Source organism: Rhinoderma darwinii, chromosome 9, assembly GCF_050947455.1.
Source record: "Rhinoderma darwinii isolate aRhiDar2 chromosome 9, aRhiDar2.hap1, whole genome shotgun sequence".
Lineage (NCBI taxonomy): Eukaryota > Metazoa > Chordata > Amphibia > Anura > Rhinodermatidae > Rhinoderma > Rhinoderma darwinii.
Genome location: NC_134695.1, coordinates 30,266,111 through 30,287,390, shown reverse-complemented (window position 1 = coordinate 30,287,390; position 21,280 = coordinate 30,266,111). Strand labels below are relative to the sequence as shown.

General features: G+C 41.7%; 1 protein-coding gene across 1 annotated transcript in view; it reads left to right on the top strand.

Moving 5' to 3' along the window:
• RASGRP2 (RAS guanyl releasing protein 2) overlaps window positions 1-21,280 on the top strand; it is a 208,939-nt gene that overhangs the window by 80,474 nt on the left and 107,185 nt on the right. The window contains exon 2 of the mRNA XM_075837457.1: window positions 9,706-9,848. Coding sequence (XP_075693572.1) covers window positions 9,779-9,848 — 70 coding nt within the window. The 5' untranslated portion in view covers window positions 9,706-9,778. The remainder of the gene's footprint in view (window positions 1-9,705; window positions 9,849-21,280) is intronic.

Genomic DNA, 21,280 nt, shown 5'->3' with positions numbered 1-21,280 from the left:
TCGATACTAATATCGATCTCACACGGCAGAGCAGGGATGCCCCCAGCCCTCAGCTGCCTCTAGCAGCTGAGAGCAGGGAGATCTGACAGTTCCCTGCTCTGTAAACTTATTCCGATGCCGCGACGTAAAAAGTCTATGGCATCGGAATAAGGCCCGTTAGTGACCGACGTAGAAACACGATGGGCCGGTCACTAACGGGTTAATGCTGAAAGGGCATGAACATGTTTATTATCATGTACAATTGTAATTTCAGTGTTTGTTTTTTTTTATGAATTCGGAAAACCCTTTTAACCCCTTAATGACCAGGCCATTTTGCGCATCAATGACCAAGGATTATTTTTGTTTTTTTCACTGTCGCATTCCAAGAGCCGTAACTTTTTTTCATTCCGTCGACATAGCCGTATAAAGGCTTATTTTTTGTGGGACGAGTTGTATTTTTCAATTGCACCATTTTTGGATGCATATAATATATCGATTAACTTTTATTAATTTTATTTTAGGAGAGAATTGAAAATAAGCAGCTATTGCAGCATTGATTTTCACGTTATAAATTTACGCCGTTTGCTATGCAGCGTAAATAACAAGTTACCTTTATTCTATGGGTCGCAACGATTACAGGGATACCAATATATAAAGGTTTTATATTGTTTTTCTACGTTAGCACAATAAAAACCCTTTAAAAAAAATTTGCCTGTTTTTGCATAGCCGCATTTTTCTGTCTGCGGCTATATGTGGGCTTGCTTTTTGCGGGGCAAGGTGTAGTTTTCATTAGTACTATATTGGGGTACATGGGACTTGTTAATTAACTTTAATTTTTATGGGGGAATGGGAGAAAAAAATGAATTTTGTTTTCTTTGTGTTTTTTAATGCCGTTCACCCTGCGGTTTAATGAATGTGTTAAATTTATTGTTCGAGTCGTTATGATCGCGGCGATACCATATATGTGTATGTGTTATTTGTTTTGACACTTTTACTAAATAAAACCACTTTTTGGTGAAAAAAAGTGGTTTTATTTTATTTATTTTATAAACTTTAACTATTTTACTTTTTTTTTTTGTGGTCCCACTAGGGGACTTCACTTTGCGGTCTCTTGATCGCAGATATAATGCATTGGTATACTTAGTAATACATTATTGTAAAACTGACAGGCAATCTATTAGGCCATGATCTGGGGGCTTTTGTTAGGCCCCCGGCTGCCATGGAAACCCAAAGCGCTCTCCGATGCCGGCAGTTAGGGCAGGAGCCAGGCTGTGTATAAAAGCCATACAGTACAGTTCATAGAACGCTCGTTGACGATAATTGCCCTGTGTAAACAGGGCAGCGATCAGCAGATGAACGAGCAAACGCTTGTTCATCTGCTGATTGTACTGTTTTAAAAAAGTTAAATATTATCGTTGTCGGCAGTACATCTCCCTATGTAAACAGGGAGACGCGCTACCGATATGATAATAATGTATGGGGACGAGCGATCGGAGTAACGACGGCTCGTCCCAATACGTAGCTCCTTGTGACAGGAGCAAATGAGCGCCGATTCACGACCTGTCTCGTTGATTTGCGCTCGCTGCTCCGGACAAAATCGGGCCTTTAGTCTTATCGATTGAATCTTTTATCAGTGTCGGGATACATTGCAATATCTAGAGCTTTTGTCAAAATATTGTAAACTGTCACGTCTCTTCTTACAGGTCAGTACACTTCTGTAAGAGGAAGGAAAGGGTTTTTTAAGGGAGGGGTGTAGGAAAAATGTTAGTGACTTTGCAGGGTTATTTCCATACAAATAAACATAGGTCTATTGTGCTATGTTGATAATGCAATTTCTTTGTCTATGTATCCCTGAGAAGATTCTTGTGGAATTCTCTTGTGAATAAGGATACAACTATTCTTGGTTATTGGCAGAGTATATGCACTCATTTAAAATTGCTATTAGGCAACTGCCTTTACTACTTGTTTGTTCCTGTAAATTATTGCGCGATATTGGTTAGTAACACAATAAATACCTCATTCATCACATTTGCATAAATGCCTAGCATACAGCACTCGTTCACACCGTGCTACATTGACAATCCTTAATACCATATGGGAATGAAATGAAATGAATACGGGAATGCAAAATAGGAAAGTGGGCAGAGAAGGGTAATCACATGCCCACAGACGGGAAGATGCTAGAAGAGGGGTTATAGGCTCTGCTCACACTGGCACCATGGCTTCCATATTTACATAATTCATGACCGGTATGACAGATCAATTATAATCTGTTATCATTAGATTGACAGATCCGTTGTGATGCATGAGTATCTGTTTTTTTTCCCCATTGACTTATGATGTGTCTGTCAGGTTTTTGAGTTATTTTTTTTATTTTTTATTTATTTCTTTCTTTATGTTAATGTGACCATCAAAATACAAATGAAAATAACTAATGAGTAGGAACAGAGCCTTGGCGCTACTCTTCATCAATGTCAGGAACTTCCATGATGGAATAGTCTCTGAGCAGCCCATGAATAAACCTTTTTATTTACAGATGCCCCTCCATACAGAAAACTATGAATCTATTTCTAACCCCCATGGGAATACATGACATACATGGAATGTACACATAAACATCCATACAAACACTATATGGAATCAATCCATACATGGAAATGTATACATTGCTTCCATACTGTGTATATGTTATGTGTACATTGTATGTGTTTAACCCCTTCATGACAGCCATACAGCTATATACGTTCCATCTGCCGATGCCCCGTGCAATTGTCACATATATAAATGTTTGCAGCCTGGAACGGGGTTTAATGTGTGCGGTGCTGCTTTAGTCTAAGCATCGCTGCACTTTCATGTCTGCTGGGGCTTTGAGCTGCCCGAATTACACCCTCCCTGTAGATAGCGCCACACACAACTCCCCTGTGGATAGCGGCACACACAACCCCCCCTGTAGATAGCGCCAAACACAATCCCCCTGTAGATAGCGCCACACACAACCCCCATGTAGCTAGCGCCACACACAATCCCCCTGTAGCTAGCGCCACACACAACCCCCCTGTAGATAGCACCACACACAACCCCCCTATAGATAGTGCCGCATACAACCCCCCTGAAGATAGTGGCACACGCAAACCGGCCTATAGATAGCGCCACCTAAGCTTCCTCCAGGAGCGGAATGCCCGGTCAGCGCGCTCTGGCAGAGGATTCCGCTCCAGGAGTAGCCTCGGATGCCACTGTCCATATATATGGACAGTGACATCAGGGGCTCAATCTAGAACCTGAATCCCCGGCCAGAGCTTCAGTAAAACTCTGGCTGGGGACTCCACTCCTAGAGGGAGCCCCTGATGTCCCTGTCCATGTATGGACAGGGATATCAGGGGCTCCCTCTAGGAGCGTAATCCCCAGCAAGGGCGCTCTGACTGGGTATTCCGCTCCTAGAGGGTGCTTAGGTGGCACTATCTACAGGGAGGGATGGTGCTGTCTACAGGGGAGGATGGTGCTATTTACAAGGGGGGATGGTGCTATCTACGGGAAGGGTGGCACTATCTGCATGGGGTCTCATTATCTACAGGGGATGTAGGACTATCTACAGGAGGTGTGGCACTATCTACATAGGCACTGTGGCACTATATGGGCACTACCTACAGGGGACACTGTGGCGCTGTCTACATGGGCACTGTGTGTGCCACTATGTGGGCACTATCTACATTGGGAACTGTGGAACTATGTGGGCACTGTCTACAGTGGGAACTGTAGCACTATGGCACTAACTATGTGGTCACTGGCACTATCTACAGTGGGAACTGTAGCACTATGGCACTATATATGTGGGCACTGGCACTATCTTCAGTGGGCACCGTGGGACTATCTACAGGGGCATTGCAGGACTATCTACAGGGGCAGTTAAAAACTGTCAGACAGCCGGGAAATGGATTCAAATTTTGAGACCCACTGATGCAAAACAGCCATGAAAAACTGACAGTTGATCTGTTTTTAACAGTCTTTTTTTTCACGTTGTGTAACTATAGAATTATAGCACCCTAGCAACCATAATAACCTGTACAACAAATGTATAACATTATTTATGATTATTAGTGTATGTAAAAAAATAAAATAATTAAAACTGCAGCGGAACTGCATTTTGCTAAAAACATAAATATATATAAATTAATTTATGTATGTATGCGTACCAAAAAATAGTACCTACATAAAGTACAACTCGTCCCGCAAAAAAACAAAGTCTCATAATGCTACGTTGAACAAAAAATAAAAAAGTTATGAGCACTGAGATGCAAAGAGCGAAATATAAAAAAATAATTCTGTCCTCAAGGCCAAAATTGGCCGTGTCCTTAAAGGGAACCTGTCACCAGAATTTCACCTATTAAATCGGCAATACCAGGTTATAGTGGGTGAAAAATAATTTCTATATAACCTATAATTGTCTTCTTAGTCGGCTCTGTAGCTTTAGTATTACATTTTTTAGTGTTCCCACATTGTATTCTAATGAGTATAAAAGAGTCAAATTTTAGTTTGAAAAAGAGTCAAATCTTCGATTGAAAAAGAGTCAAATCTTCATTTGAAAAAGAGTCAAATCTTCGTTTGAAAAAAGTCATATCTTCATTCCTCAAGTCTTTCCGAGTTTACCCCCACCTCTTTACATTTGATTGACAGCTCCTCGCGTTCCCACAGCACACAAAATCCTGCGCTTGTGCATTGATGTCCTATTCTGGTGTGTGCGCACAAAGGGACACCGGATTATTACGATAACAGGTGCAAAATGATTGCAGACCGTTATTTACAGTCGGAGGAGGAGTTTAGGAGAGGGGATAACAGCAATGAACTTTTGATAGCAGCAGCCAGTGAGGGATAAGTAGAGTTCAATAGGTGAAATGCTGGTGACAGAGTCCCTTTAAGGAGTTAAAGAGGATCTGTCACCAGATTTTGCAGCCCCTATCTGCTATTGCAGCAGATAGGCGCTGCAATGTAGATTACAGTAACGTTTTTATTTTTAAAAAACGAGCATTTTTGGCCAAGTTATGACCATTTTTGTAGTTATGCAAATGAGGCTTGCAAAAGTCCAAGTGGGTGTGTTTAAAAGTAAAAGTCCAAGTGGGCGTGTATTATGTGCGTACATCGGGGCGTTTTTAGTACTTTTACTAGCTGGGCGCTCTGACGAGAAGTATCATCCACTTCTCTTCACAACGCCCAGCTTCTGGCAGTGCAGATCTGTGACGTCACTCACAGGTCCTGCATCGTGTCGGACACATCGGCACCAGAGGCTTCAGTTGATTCTGCAGCAGCATCGGCGTTAGCAGGTAAGTCGATGTAGCTACTTACCTGCAAACGCCGATGCTGCTGCAGAATCAACTGAAGCCTCTGGTGCCGGTGTACTCACTCGTCTGACACGATGCAGGACCTGTGAGTGACGACACAGCGTGATCTCTCGAGAACACGGCTGTGTCTGCACTGCCAGAAGCTGGGCGTTCTGAAGAGAAGTGGATGATACTTCTCATCAGAACGGCCAGCTAGTAAAAGTATTAAAAACGCCCCGATGTACGCACATAATACACGCCCACTTGGACTTTTACTTTTAAACACACCCACTTGGACTTTTGCAAGCCTCATTTGCATAACTACAAAAATGGTCATAACTTGGCCAAAAATGCTCGTTTTTTAAAAATAAAAACGTTACTGTAATCTACATTGCAGCGCCTATCTGCTGCATTAGCAGATAAGGGCTGCAAAATCTGGTGACAGAGCCTCTTTAAGGAAGTACATATCAGAAATGGAAAATTTGACCAAGACACAGGGGCATCAATGACCCTTGTTCATGAAAGGGTTAAGGAAATATTTTTATTAGTCCTCAAGATCACTTTCACATAGCAGTATTTTGGGCAGTATTTTGCATCAGTATTTGTAAGTCAAAACCAGGAGTGGATGTAAAACACAGAATAGTGAGGGCTGGTTCACACCTAGGCTCACCATTCTGTTGTTCTGCTCTGTCAGAATAGCAGAACAAGGAAATAACGGGAATCGCTGGTTCAGTTGCACCATGCACACCACCGGCGACCGACACAAGCCATTGACTTTATTGGGTTTCCGTCTGGTTGTCCGTGGTTTTACCGGAAACAATACCATGCTTTGCTATTGTTTCTGGTATTTTCGTCTGGATCTACCACGGAGGTCCCTAAAAGAACCTCCAATGCATATGTGGACAGGACTTAACAAATCTTTCCAGTATACTTTTTTTTACTGTGTAGGTTCGATCTCTGATTTTGGCTTACAAATGCTAATGAAAAATACTGACCAAAATGCTGCCATGTAAAATTGGCCCTAATCTTCTCTTTGAATATTCCATATAAACAGGAGAACCCCAGGGCACATGTTGATGCCTGCTTTTAGGGCATATGTATATATACGGATGTAGCCATCTTTATCTTGACTTGATTGAAAGTAATTGAAATAGTTTCTTGACACTGTATTTAATTTGTTAAAAGTCAAGATAAAGATGGCTACATCTTTATTAACATATCTAGAAGCATGTATTGGTATATTATGCATAAGGAAAAGTGAGGGGAAAATGAATATTATGCCAAAAATGCTGGTAAAAACAAAGCATTTTTTAAAAATCATTAAGCTTATTCAGCAGACTTTACCACAACAATATACATTATATGACCTCAACAGTCTGTCTTGAAAACAAACAGCTTCTCCTATATAATACCAGGTGTTTTGCAGTTACATAAAATGCCAATAATCTATAAGGTAGTGGGACATATTTAGACAGTGTAAACTTAGACAAGGCACTCAGTGGTGCATTCTGTATGATAAATTTGGTGGAACTTGCTAGACATATTAGATACTTTTCTTTCACTGTACCACCTATTGGTTGGCTTAATTTACGGCCGTTTTTTGTTGCAAAATTTTGGCACATGGCAATGCACTTTAAGACACACCTTTTCCTATAGATCATGCCCCTTTACCAGCAAAATCACACCCTCTTGTCGAGCAAAGCGCCCAAAAATTCTAAAACAGTTCATAAATGTGGCGGCCCGGCATGTGCCTCAGAAATATGGCGCATTTTGAATAGTAAATCTGCTTTATTGTTTTGCAACGTATCATAAGGAGAACACATGAAGTTGTAATGTGCCATTTCAGTAACTAATATTCCATCATTGTACCAAATCTAAAAAGATTTTGGAAGAAGTATTATTACAAGTTACGTGTTCTAGATTCTGAAGATCGGTCATTTATCCAGGAGTTTATTTAGATTGCGGAAAGGAATTTTCCCCCTCATATGAGGTAATTGGCAACTAACTCATAGGAGTTTTTTCCTCCTTCTGGATCAATACTGTAGGATTAAAGGTTGTACTTGATGGTATTTTTTTCAGCTTAAAGAGGCTCTGTCACCACATTATGCTAATTACTTTCTTAATGCCCAACTGGGCGTGTTTTTACTTTTTGACCAAGTGGGCGTTGTGGAGAGAAGTGTATGACGCTGACAAATCTAGGGATGCACAATGCATCTAAACTTCGATACTGTGCATCCCCAAACGGTTCGATACCGTTATTTCATGTATTTCGATACTTAGATGTACGGAGGCACAGCTAAGTATAGTAACACATGAATGTATGAGAGCGGGTCTGCGGCTGTGTAGTACAGTCATTGCCCCGCTCCTGACAAGTGCGCGCCGTCAGGATGATGCGATGCGGCCAGCGCTGCACTAATGAGCGGCCGCACTACAAAACACCCCCATGTTCTGTCTTCAGTCCTGCGCGGCCGCTTATTACTGCAGCGCTGGCCGCATCACCTCATGCTGACCGTGCACGCACTTAATATCAGGAGCGGGGCAATGGCTGTATTACACAGCCGCAGCCCCGCTCTATAACGGCGGAGATCAGAGAAACCTCTCCGCCGCTATTCCCCTGAATGCTGCAATCAAAGCTGACTGCAGCATTCAAGTGGAAGTGAGAAGGGGGGATGCCCCTTGGATCGCATCACAGGAATCCCTGTGACGCGATTGAGAGACATACCATATATGGGCAGACAGCCCAGGGTCCATTGAAGGACCCCAGGGCTGTCCTACCATATTTCCTGTTGTTAGGGCATATTTACTGTTACTTAGGTATGTCCTAACAACTGCCTGTGTACTATCTGTACACAGGCTAATGTACTGGCATATAGATATATGTCAGTACATTAAAGTTTAAAAATAAAGTAAAAACATAAAGTAATGTTAAATTTAAAAAAAATACACATACGCCTTTTTTACAATAAACATTAAAATAAGTCTCAATGCATAAAATATACACATATTCGGTATTGGCGAGGCCGTAATAACCTGCACAACAATTTTTTTGCTTAATTTATGATGTGTACGCTGTAAAAAAATAAAATAAAAACTGCTTTCTTTCACTTATTGTGAGGCACGAGGTGTGATGAATTTAACCTCCATGTTCCTCACATTAATAGTAATTAACCCCATCATGTACCTTACACATTAACCCATTATGACTGAGAAACATGATGGGATTAATTACTATTAATGGGAGGCACATTCAAAATTTATCACACCTCGCGCCTCACATCAGAAAACGGAAGAACTTTTTTTTTTTATTACTGTTGGCAAAGTATCGAATTGGTATCGAAATCGCAATACTAGACGAAGTATCGGTATCGAAGTCCAAATTCTGGTATAGTGAAATCCCTAGACCAATCAGCATCATACACTTCTCTCCATTCATTTACTCAGCACATGGTGATCTTGCTAGATCATGATGTGCAGTCACATACTCACACATTAACATTACTGAAGTCTCTTGAGAGTTAATAGACATCGCTACCAGCCAGGACGTGATGTCTATTCACAATCCCGACACTTCGGTAAAGTTTGTGTGGCTGGAAGTGATGTCTATTAACTCTCAAGACACTTTAGTAACGTTAATGTGTGACTGTGTGACTGCACATCATGATCTAGCAAGATCACTATGTGCTGAGTAAATGAATGGAGAGAAGTGTATGACACAGCGTCATGCACGTCTCTCCACAACGCCCACTTGGTCAAAAAGTAAAAACACGCCCAATTGGGCATTAAGAAAGTCATTAGCAGGAATCTAACATAGGTCATAACTCCGTCGAAATTGATCGTTTTTCTAAATAAAAAACATTGCTGTGATCTACATTACAGCGCAGATCCGATTATGTAGAAGATAGGCCACTTATAATATGGTGACAGAGCCTCTTTAATATGTTACTACAGTATGTAAAAGCTGGGCCACCATTTGGACAGGTGTTGTGAGTTGCAACCCTGTAGTTATAGTTATCCAAGGTCGGTCAGAGCACTGCGTAAAGTGTGAGAAATATTTTCATTACTGCTATTAGAACAATTATCATCAACTATAAGACATACAACTGATGTTGCAAGAAGCCCCATGGGATAAAATGAGCTTTCTATTGCCAAAGGAAGTAAGCTTTAAAAACAGGAAGTAACATCAGAGAGATCACAACTGAAAAAGGAAGAGGTTACCCAAAATTTGGGAGGGGTAGTTTTACAGCGTGTTTACACTATACTTTAACTTGTGGAAGGAGAAATAACACATTCTATGACAAACAATAATATGTTTCTGTCTCCTGGGATTCTTGGGGCTCATTGTTTTCTGAATTATACACATTTTTATAGGTTTCATTTAAAAATTAACAATAACAAACCTTTTTTAATCTGCTAGATCACAGTCTTCCTTACAAACCACCTGGAATTCATTTTACGGCACCTTTGCAGCAGTCAATGAAAAGGCAAAAATGGAATACTTGGATCTGGAAAAAGGCCATACCATTGATGAAATGATAGCAATATGCATTCAAAACTTTGGTAAGAACATGAAAAAGTGAATGTGTGATTTCCTGGATGGTATGTATTGCTGTTTATATTATATACTACTTTAACCCCTTCCCGACATACGCCGTATATATACGGCGCTGTCGGGAGGTGGTTCCCGCAAAGCGCCGTATATATACGGCGCAGTGATGGTGCGGGCTCAGAAGCAGAGCCTGCCTATCACTGCGGGGGGACAGCTGTATTATACAGCTGGCACCCTCCTGTAACTGCCAGGACCGGAGCTACTCTCCGATCCGGCAGATTAACCCCTCAGATGCTGCGCTCATCTGATAGGTTTTCACCCGATCGGCAACCCAGTGATGCAATCGCTGGGTTGCTGTGGCAATCGGACGCCAGAAAATGGCGTCCGAGTCTGCCTTGTACGGGAGCCGATGAGGACCCGCCTGCGGCGAGTCCTCATAGGCTTGCTGTCAGTGAATAACTGACAGCGCTAATACACTGCACTACGTATGTAGTGCAGTGTATTAGAGTAGCGATCGGGGCATCAGGCCCCCATGTCCCCTAGTGGGACAAGTAAAAAAAGTAAAAAAAAGTAAATAAAAATGTGGTAAAACAATAAAAACACACACATTTCAAATAAAAATAAAGCTAAACTGACTTTTTTCCCATAGTAAGTCTTTTATTATGGGAAAAACCGTAAAAATAAAAAAAACTATACATAATTGGTATCGCCGCGTCCGTAACGACCCAAACTACAAAACTATTATGTAATTTATCCCGCACGGTGAACGCAGTAAAAAAAAAAACATGAAAAACAGCGCCAGAATCTTTGTTTTTAGGTCACATCTCCTTCCAAAAAATGCTATAAAAAGTGATCAAAAAGTCACATTTACTCCAAAATATTACTAATAAAAAACGCCAATCCGTGCCGCAAAAAATAATCCCTGACACCGCTTTGTGCACGCAAAAATAATAAAGTTATGGGTCTTAGAATATGGCGACACAGAAAACAAATGATTTTATAAAAAAAGTGATTTTATTGTGCAAAAGCCGCAATACATAAAAAAAACTATATAAATTTGGTATCGCCGTAATCGTATCGACCCGCAGAATAAAGCTAACATGTAATCTAGGGCGCACTGTGGATGCAGAGAAAAAAAAACAATAAAAAACTATTCCAGAATTGCTTGTTTTTGGTAATTTCCTTTACCAAAAAATGAAATAAAAAGTGATCAAAAAGTCGTATGTGTTCTAAAATGGTACCAATAAAATCTACAGCCCGTCTCGCAAAAAACAAGCCCGCACACCGCTCAATCAACTGAAAAATAAAAAAGTTACGGCACTAGTAATGCGGTGATGAAAAAACATCTCAATGCGCAGGCCGGAGGGGAACATTCCTTCAGTTTTAGGGCCCTAGTATTTAGGAACTAGGAAAGGGCAGGGACATAACACATCCGCTGGAAGCGAGGGCGCCCGTATTATATCAGCGCAAAACTTTCCCAGCAATATTTCCCAAACTACGAAGGAGAAAAAGTCCCCAAAAGGTGCAGAGCGTTACAAAGGAGGGATAAGAAAGAAAACCGTTTATCAGTGTGACGCCGGCCTGCGCATAACGGATCGCTTCACAGCGTAACACACATCTATGGATAATTGTATTATTTACCCCATGATTATACCCTCCTATTATGCCCTGATATACTCCGCACAGATTACATATACCCCTGATATACTCCGCACAGATTACATATGCCACCACATTATAAACTGAAATACCAGCAAAACCCCAAACAGAACTATTACCAAGCAAAATCCATGCTCAAAATGGCGGTCTTTCCCTTCTTAGCCCTACAGTGTGCCCAAACAGCAATTTATGGCCACAAGTAAGGCATTACCATGCCCGGGAGAACCCGCTTAACAATTTATGGGGTAAGATTCTCTAGGGGCACAACATCTTGTGCGGTGAATGGGCAGATCAGTGGAGAAATTGCAATTTTCACTTTGCACCATCCACTTCGTATTCATTTCTGAAAAACACCTGTGGAGTCTAAATTGTCACTACATCCCCTTGATAAATGCCTTTAGGGGTGTAGTTTCTAAAACGGGGTCACTTTTGTTTGGTACATCAGGGGTTTTGCAAATGCAACATGGCATCCGCAACCCATTCCAGCAAAATCTACGCTCCAAAAGATAAATACCGCTCCTTTTCTTCTGAATGCTCCCATATATGTAAACAGTCGATTATAACCACATATGGGGTGTTACCGTACTCGGGAGAAATTACTTTACAAATGTTGGGGTGCTTTTTCTTCTCTATTCCTTGTAAAAATGAAAAATGTGTATCTAAAACTACATCTTGTTGGAAAAAAAAAATATTTTTCATTTTCATGGCTTAATTCTAATTAATTCAGCAAAAAACCTTTGGGATCAAAATTTTCACTATACCCCTAGATGATTCCTCAGGGGGTGCAGTTTCCCAAATGGTGTCACTTTTGGGGTGTTTCCACTGTACTAGTACTACAGGGGCTCAGCAAATATGACATGACACCCAGAAACCATTCCAAAATCCAAATGGTGCTCCTTCCATTCTGAGCCCTACCGTGTGTCCAAACAGATGTTTGTGACCACATGTGGGGTATTGTTTTACTCTGGAGAAGTTGCTTTACAAATGTTGTGGTGCTTTTTCTCCTTCAGTCCTTGTGGAAATGAAAAAAAAATACCTAAACCTACATTTTATTTGAAAAAATGTAGATTTTCATTTTCACAGCCTACTTGCAAAAATTTCTGCAAAAAACCTGTGGGGTCAAAATGCTCACTATACCCTAGATAATTTCCTCAAAGGGTATAGTTTCCAAAATGGGGTCACTTGTTGGGGGTTTCCACTGTTTTGTCACCTCTGGGGCTTTGCAAATGCGACATGGCCTCCGCAAACCATTCCTGCTAAATTTGAGCTCCAAGAGCCAAATGGCGCTCTTTCCCTTCTAAGCCCTGCCGTGTGTCCAAACAACTGTTTATTACCACATGTGGGGTATTGTTTTACTCGGGAGAAATTGCTCTACAAATGTTGTGGTGCTTTTTCTACTTTAGTTCTCTTGGAAATGAAAAAAAATTAGCTAAACCTACATTTTATTTGAAAAAATGTAGATTATCATTTTCATGACCTAGTTCCAAAAATTTTTGCAAAAAAACTGGCCGGTCAAAATGCTTGCTACACCCCTAGATAAATTCTTCGAGGGGTGTAGTTTCCCAAATGGGGTCACTTTTGGGGGGTTTCCACTGTTTTAGTTCCACTAGACCTGTTCAAAGCTGACATGGTGCCTAAAATATATTCTAATAAAAAGGAGGCCCAAAATCCACTAGGTGCTCCTTTGCTTCTGAGGCCGGTGCTTCAGTCCAGTAGCACACTACGGCCACATGTGGGATATTTCCTAAAACTGCAGAACCTGGGCAATAAATATTGAGTTGCATTTCTTGGGTAAAACCTTCTGTGGTACAAAAAAAATGGATTCAAAATGAATTTCTGGAAAAAAATAATGAACTTTGTAAATTTCACCTCTACTTTGCCTTAATTCCTGCGCAATGTCTAAAGGGTTAAGAAACTTTCTAAATGCTGTTTTGAATACTTTGAGGGGTGCAGTTTTTAAAATGGGGTGACTTATTGGGGGTTTCTAATATCTAAGGACCTCAAAGCCACTTCACAACTGAACTGGCCCCTGTAAAAATAGCATTTTTAAATTTTCTTGAAAATGTGAGAAATTGCTGCTAAAGTTCTAAGCCTTGTAACGTCCTAGAAAAATAAAATGATGATCAAAAACTGATGCCAATCTAAAGTAGACATATGGGGGATGTTAGTTAGCAACATTTTTGTGTGGTATAACTGCCTGTCTTACAAGCAGATGCATTTAAATTGAGAAAAATGTTAATTTTTGCAATTTTTCGCTAAATTTTGGTGTTTTTCACAATAAATACTGAATGTATCGGGCAAATTTTGCCAGTAACATAAAGTCCAATGTGTCACGAGAAAACAATCTCAGAATCGCTTGGATAGGTAAAAGCATTCCGGAGTTATTACCACATAAATTGAAACATGTCAGATTTGAAAAATGAGGCTCTGTCAGGAAGGTCAAAAGTGGCCAAAGAGGGAAGGGGTTAAGCCCGATCTCTCTGCTTTAGCTCTTCCTGCTAACGCGAGGGGCCCTCAACACATTTTATAAATTAAAGAGGCTCTGTCACCAGATTACCAAATCCCTATCTCCTATTGCATGTGATCGGCGCTGCAATGTAGATAACAGTAACGTTTTTTTAGTTTTTTTTTTAAAAACGATCATTTTTGGCCAAGTTATGAGCAATTTTATATTTATGCAAATGAGCTTTGAAATGGACAACTGGGCGTGTTTATTTTCGTATTTCCAACTGGGCGTGTATTGTTTTTTTACCAACTGGGCGTGTATTGTGTTTTTACCAACTGGGCGTTGTGAATAGAAGTGTATGATGCTGACGAATCAGTGACCAATTGGCATCATACACTTCTCATCGTTCCCACCCAGCTTCTTTCACAGCAGACAGCGTGACGTCATCTACAGGTCCTTCAACCTTGTCGTCGGGAGTTGTAGTATTACATTCAGAGTTGTGGAGAGCCCCGTGGGAGCCGAGATGGCAGCCATATTTGTTGTACCTGTATTCTCTTATTGAAGCCACTCAGATCAGAGTAGTAGAGAGCGCTTTAAATCAGGACGTCAATGCCCCCTGTAAGTGAAATCCTTAATTTCAGAACGGGGCTAACGGGAAGGTGGCAGCATATGTTAAGGGGGTTTTGAGGTTTCCAAAAACATGACTGCTTTCATTCAGAAACAGCGCCTCTCCCGTGCATGGGTGGTGTCTGGTATTGCAGCTTGATCACCTGACATGGACAGGAGCGGCGCTGTGTTTAGTCCTCAATTGACTTGCATGATCGTTTTTTAATAGAATCGGGGTAGAGTGCCGCCTCATGCTCATTACCATATGTAGTGTAGCTCACGTCATTTCAACACCACCCCCCCATACCCCCGTATGCTTAAAGATGTCATTCAAAACCATAGACTCCCTATTAGTCGGACATATACTCTATAAAGCATTTATAATATATCCTAGATCAGGGGAAAGCAACCTTCGCTACTCCATCAGTTGTAATACTACAACTCCCGACGACAAGGTTGAAGGACCTGTGGGTGACGTCACGCTGTCTGCTGTGAAAGAAGCTGGGTGGGAACGATGAGAAGTGTATGACGCTGGTTTGTCAGCATCATACACTTCTATTCACAATGCCCAGTTGGTAAAAACACAATACACGCCCAGTTGTCCATTTCAAAGCTCATTTGCATAAATATAAAATTGCTCATAACTTGGTAAAAAATGATCGTTTTAAAAAAAAAAAAAACAACGTTACTGTTCTCTACATTGCAGCGCCGATCACATGCAATAGGAGATAGGGGTTTGATAATCTGGTGACAGAGCCTCTTTAAGGAATTGAAGGGAAAAGTGGCATTGGAGGGTAAATTTTCAGCCAGTCGACTTACTTCTTATTAGAATTTATCAAAAACGATTAAATAAATAAAAATTTTATATAAATAATTCTTACCTGTTCTGCTCATTATTCTTTGTTCACTAGTTTTAGTATGAGGCCTCATATACATGAGAGATCTGTTTGCATGGAGACCATACGTTGTCGCACTATAAGGCTGGGTTCACACGACCTATTTTCAGGCGTAAACGAGGCGTATTATGCCTCGTTTTACACCTGAAAATAGGGCTACAATACGTCGGCAAACATCTGCCCATTCATTTGAATGGGTTTGCTGACGTATTGTGCAGACGACCTGTAATATACGCGTCGTCGTTTGACAGCTGTCAAACGACGATGCGTAAATGGACTGCCTCGGCCAAGAAGTGCAGGGAACTTTGCCACGTAATTTGAGCTGTTCTTCATTGAACTCAATGAAGCACAGCTCAAGATTTACGAGCGTCTCAGACGGCTCGCAAAATGCGAGGAGGAGCATTTACGTGTGAAACGAGGCAGCTGTTAACAGTCTATCTTTTCACATGTAAATCCCTCTCATCGTGTGAACATACCCTAAGGGTATGTTCACACGGCTTAGCAAAATACGTCTGAAAATACGGAGCTGTTTTCAGGTGAAAACCGCTAATAATTTTCAGATGTTTTTGTAGCAATGCGCGTTTTTCGCGGCGTATTTTACGGACGTTATTGGAGCTGTTTTTCAATGGAGTCAATCAAAAACGGCCCAAAAAGTGACATGCACTTCTTTTTCGCGGGTGTCTTTTTACGCGCCATATTTTGACAGCGACGCGTAAAATAACACCTCGTGGGAACAGAACACCGTAAAACCCATTGAAAGGAATGGGCAGATGTTTGTAGGCGTAATGGAGCTGCTTTGTCAGTAAAACGCCTGAATTACGTCTGAAAACGATGAGTGTGAACATACCCTAAAGCTATATGTATTTAATGTGCCGTATAGTGAATGTGTCTAGGGTGGTTAAGCTCTGTAATATGCTGTCGATATAACATAGCATATGAAATTAGAAGCATAAGGAGGTACAGTAGGGTCCCATAGACTTCAATGGGCTCCAAATTATGACTAAGGATATACATGATATACAAAGCCGTAAAACGGTCTCGGGTATGAGCCATTATATTAACGAGTTCTAGAAGATCTTCAAGTTTGTTTGTTGGGGCACCAGTTGAATGAACTAGAAATGAACTAGAGGGTTGGGGCCAGCACTTTCAGGGCATGTGCACACGATGAGAGGCTTTTACGGCTGAAATGACAGACTGTTTTCAGGAGAAAACAGCTGCCTCGTTTCAGCCGTAATTTCTCCTCCTCGCATTTTGCGAGGCTTGTCTGACGGCCGTAAATTTTGAGCCGTGCTTCATTGAGTTCAATGAAGTACGGCTCAAATTACGTCTGAAAGAAGTGTCCTGCACTTCTTTTGACGAGGCTGTATTTTTACGCGTCGTCGTTTGACAGCTGTCAAACGACGACGCGTAAATGACAGGTTGTCTGCACAGTACGTCGGCAAACCCATTCAAATGAATGGGCAGATGTTTGCCGACGTATTGTAGCCCTATTTTCAGACGTAAATCGAGGCATAATACGCCTCGTTTACGTCTGAAAATAGGTCGTGTGAACCCAGCCTCATAGTTACATAGTTAGTACGGTTGAAAAAATATATATATGTCCATCAAGTTCAACCAAGGAATGGGAAAAATGGAAGTGATGAAACAAGAATTCTATACATTGACATAGGAGCTGATATTTTTTTTTCTGGGAAATTCTCTAAGCCTTTTTGAAAGCCATCTATTGTCCCTGCTGTGACCAGCTCCTGCGGTAGACTATTTCATAGATTCACAGTAAAGAAGACTTGTCGCCTCTGCAGATTGAACCTTTTTTTCTCCAGACGGAGGGAGTGCCCCCTTGTTTTTTTAGGGGGTTTTACATCGAACAGGTTTTCACTATATTTCTTGTATGGGCCATTCATATATTTATAGAAGTTAATATGTCCCCCCTTAGACGTCTCTTTTCAAGGCTAAATAGTTTTAATTATTTTAATCTTTCCTCGTAACTTAGATTCTCCATGCACCTTATTAGTTTAGTTGCTCTTTTTTGTATTTTTTTCCAACTCCAGTGCATCCTTTCTATGAACTTGAACCTAGAACTGAACTGCATATTCTAGATGGGGCCTCACTAATGCTTTGTAAAGTGGTAATAGTATGTCCCTGTCCCGCGAGTCCATGCCTCTTAATACATGACAGTATCCTACTGGCCTTATAAGCAGCTGATTGACATTGCATTCTGTTATTTAGTCTATGATCTACAAGTACACCCAGATCCTTCTCAACAAGTGACTCCCACAGTTTATCTCCCTCTAGGACATATGATGCATGCAGGTTGTTGGTACCCAGATACATAACTTTAAATTTATCCACATTAAACCTGATTTGCCATGTGGATGCCCAAACACTCAGTGTGTCCATATCGGCTTTTAATTTCTGAACATCTACCATAGAGTGGACTATACTACATAGCTTGTCATCTGCAAAAATAGAAACGGTGCTATAAATCCCATCCTCTATATCATTAACCCCTTCCCGCACACGGGCGGGACTGTACGTCCAAAATCTAAGTGAGTTCCCGCACTCGGGCGTACAGTCACGCCCTGCAGATAAAGCGAGCACAGGAGCTGTGCGCGCTTTATCTTCAGCGGCTGTCAGCTGTTATACACAGCTGACATGCCGCTACAATGGCTGCGATGGCTGTTACCGCCGATCGCAGCCATTTAACCCCTTCAATGCGGCTGTCAAAGACGTCCGCCGCATTGAAGTGGTTTACAGAGGGAGGGAGCTCCCTCTGTACCCCCCGGGCCTCCCTGCGATGGATCGCGGGTGGCTATTGTTGCTATGGCAACCAGGAAGCCGTTACTAGGCTTCCTGGTTGACAAGGTACGGTAGCCTATTAGGTCCTGCCCGAGGCAGGACCTAATACGCTAACTGTCAAATGAAAAATGACAGTTACGATTCACTGCACTACATAAGTAGTGCAGTGCATCGTAGCGGGGATCAGAAGACCAGATCTTCAAGTCCCCAGGTAAGTGTAAAAGAAAAAGTAAAAAATTTAAAAAAAAATGTGAAAGAAAAATAAATAAATAAAAGTTAATAAATAATAAATAAATAATAAAAACAACACTTGCCCTGTTTCCCTGATCAACTCCTTTATTATTAGAAAAAAAAATTAAATATGAAAAAAAAACTATACATAATAGGTATCGCCGCGTTTGGAACGGCCTGATCTATAAAAATATCACATTATTTTTACCGCATGGTGAACACCATAAAAATTTTTAATAAAAAACCATGACAGCATTTTCTTTTTTGGTCATCTTGTCTCAAAAAAAAATGTAATAAAAAGTGATCAAAAAGTTGCAACTAGAGATGAGCGAACTTATGAAAAGTTCGGTTCGGCTAGTTCGCCGAATTTCACGAAAAAGTTCGATTCGGACCGAACTAGTTCTGACCGAACCTGTAATTTCCGTGCGCCGAGCATGGTACTGTCCAGGGTGCTGAAAGAGTTAATGGGCTGCACTAACTCTTTCAGCAACCTTGACAGTACCATGCTCGGCGCACGGAAAATACAATTTTAATGTAATAAAAAAAATACGTTCATACTTACATTCCTCCTGTCCGGCCTCCAGCGATGACGTTTCATCCATGTCGCCGCTGCAGCCAATCACAGGCTGTAGTGGCGGTCACGCATGTCATGATGACGTCAGAAGGCCAGCCTCAAGGGATGACGCTTCATCCCACGTGACCGCCTCTGCAGCCAATCACAGGCTGCAGCGGCCTCTGCAGCCAATCACAGGCTGCAGCGGCCTCTGCAGCCAATCACATGCTCCTCTCCTGAAATACTCTGGGCTGTGCTGCCTTAAACTCTGTGGACAGGTCAGGATCCTGTTTCTTTTAAATGCTGCTGGGGAACCCGCTCGATCCACTATATAAGGCTGCGCTACAGTGCAGCATTTAAAAGAAACAGGATCCTGACCTTTCCACAGAGTTTAAGGCAGCACAGAGTGTTTCAGGAGATGAGCGTGCAGATTCAGTGCTGCTGTGAACTCTTCTCTTACCATTACGTAGCTCTCAGTCTGTTACCTCTCCTCCACTCCTGTCCTCAATAACACCTTCACATGATTGGCAAGTCACCACGTAAGCAGAGTTCACAGCAGCACAGAGTATTTCAGGAGATGAGCGTGCGGATCTTGTGCAGGGTGGTGACTTGCCAATCATGTGAAGGTGTTATTGAGGACAGGAGTGGAGGAGAGGTAACAGACTGAGCTACGTAATGGTAAGAGCAGAGTTCACAGCAGCACAGAATCTGCACGCTCCTCTCCTGAAATACTCTGTGCTGCTGTGAACTCTGCTCTTACCATTACGTAGCTCTCAGTCTGTTACCTCTCCTCCACTCCTGTCCTCAATAACACCTTCACATGATTGGCAAGTCACCACCCCGCACAAAATCCGCACGCTCATCTCCTGAAATACTCTATGCTGCTGTGAACTCTGCTCTTACCATTACGTGGTGACTTGCCAATCATGTGAAGGTGTTATTGAGGACAGGAGTGGAGGAGAGGTAACAGACTGAGAGCTACGTAATGGTAAGAGCAGAGTTCACAGCAGCACAGAATCTGCACGCTCCTCTCCTGAAATACTCTGTGCTGCTGTGAACTCTGCTCTTACCATTACGTAGCTCAGTCTGTTACCTCTCCTCCACTTCTGTCCTCAATAACACCTTCACATGATTGGCAAGTCACCACCCCGCACAAAATCCGCACGCTCATCTCCTGAAATACTCTATGCTGCTGTGAACTCTGCTCTTACCATTACGTTGTGACTTGCCAATCATGTGAAGGTGTTATTGAGGACAGGAGTGGAGGAGAGGTAACAGACTGAGAGCTACGTAATGGTAAGAGCAGAGTTCACAGCAGCACAGAATCTGCACGCTCCTCTCCTGAAATACTCTGTGCTGCTGTGAACTCTGCTCTTACCATTACGTAGCTCAGTCTGTTACCTCTCCTCCACTTCTGTCCTCAATAACACCTTCACATGATTGGCAAGTCACCACCCCACACAAGATCCGCACGCTCATCTCCTGAAATACTCTGTGCTGCTGTGAACTCTGCTCTTACCATTACGTGGTGACTTGCCAATCATGTGAAGGTGTTATTCAGGACAGGAGTGAAGGAGAGGTAACAGACTGAGAGCTACGTAATGGTAAGAGCAGAGTTCACAGCAGCACTGAATCTGCACGCTCATGTCCTGAAATACTCTGTGCTGCCTTAAACTCTGTGGACAGGTCAGGATCCTGTTTCTTTTAAATGCTGCACTGTAGCGCAGCCTTATATAGTGGATCGAGCGGGTTCCCCAGCAGCATTTAAAAGAAACAGGATCCTGACCTGTCCACAGAGTTTAAGGCAGCACAGAGTATTTCAGTATTTTTTAAAAACAACAGAGAAAGAAAAATTTGGGAATTCAAGATGATGATAAAATTCCAGTCATTGACACAAGGCCTCAATCTAACACCAGGATTTATGAGCCACTACATGGACACACGTCACGTCCCCCATCAGACTGACTCCAGATGCCTTAACTCCTAAGTCATCACCCCTATAACCTCAGTTTTATTGCCCCGGCTTATCTTAATGATATATCACTTCATGTACTAATTGTCTTTGTGTAACATCTAAATGTTGTGCTTTTTTCTAAGTCATTCATTTGTAAACTGCCTGAAGAAGGGGCCTCTGTGCTCTGAAAGCTTGCATATAGAACTTTTATGGTTAGCCAATAAAGGTATCATACCTATTATACTTTTGTCTTTTTTGACACAAAAGTATTTAACACTTGAAAATATGAGAAATTGCTGCTA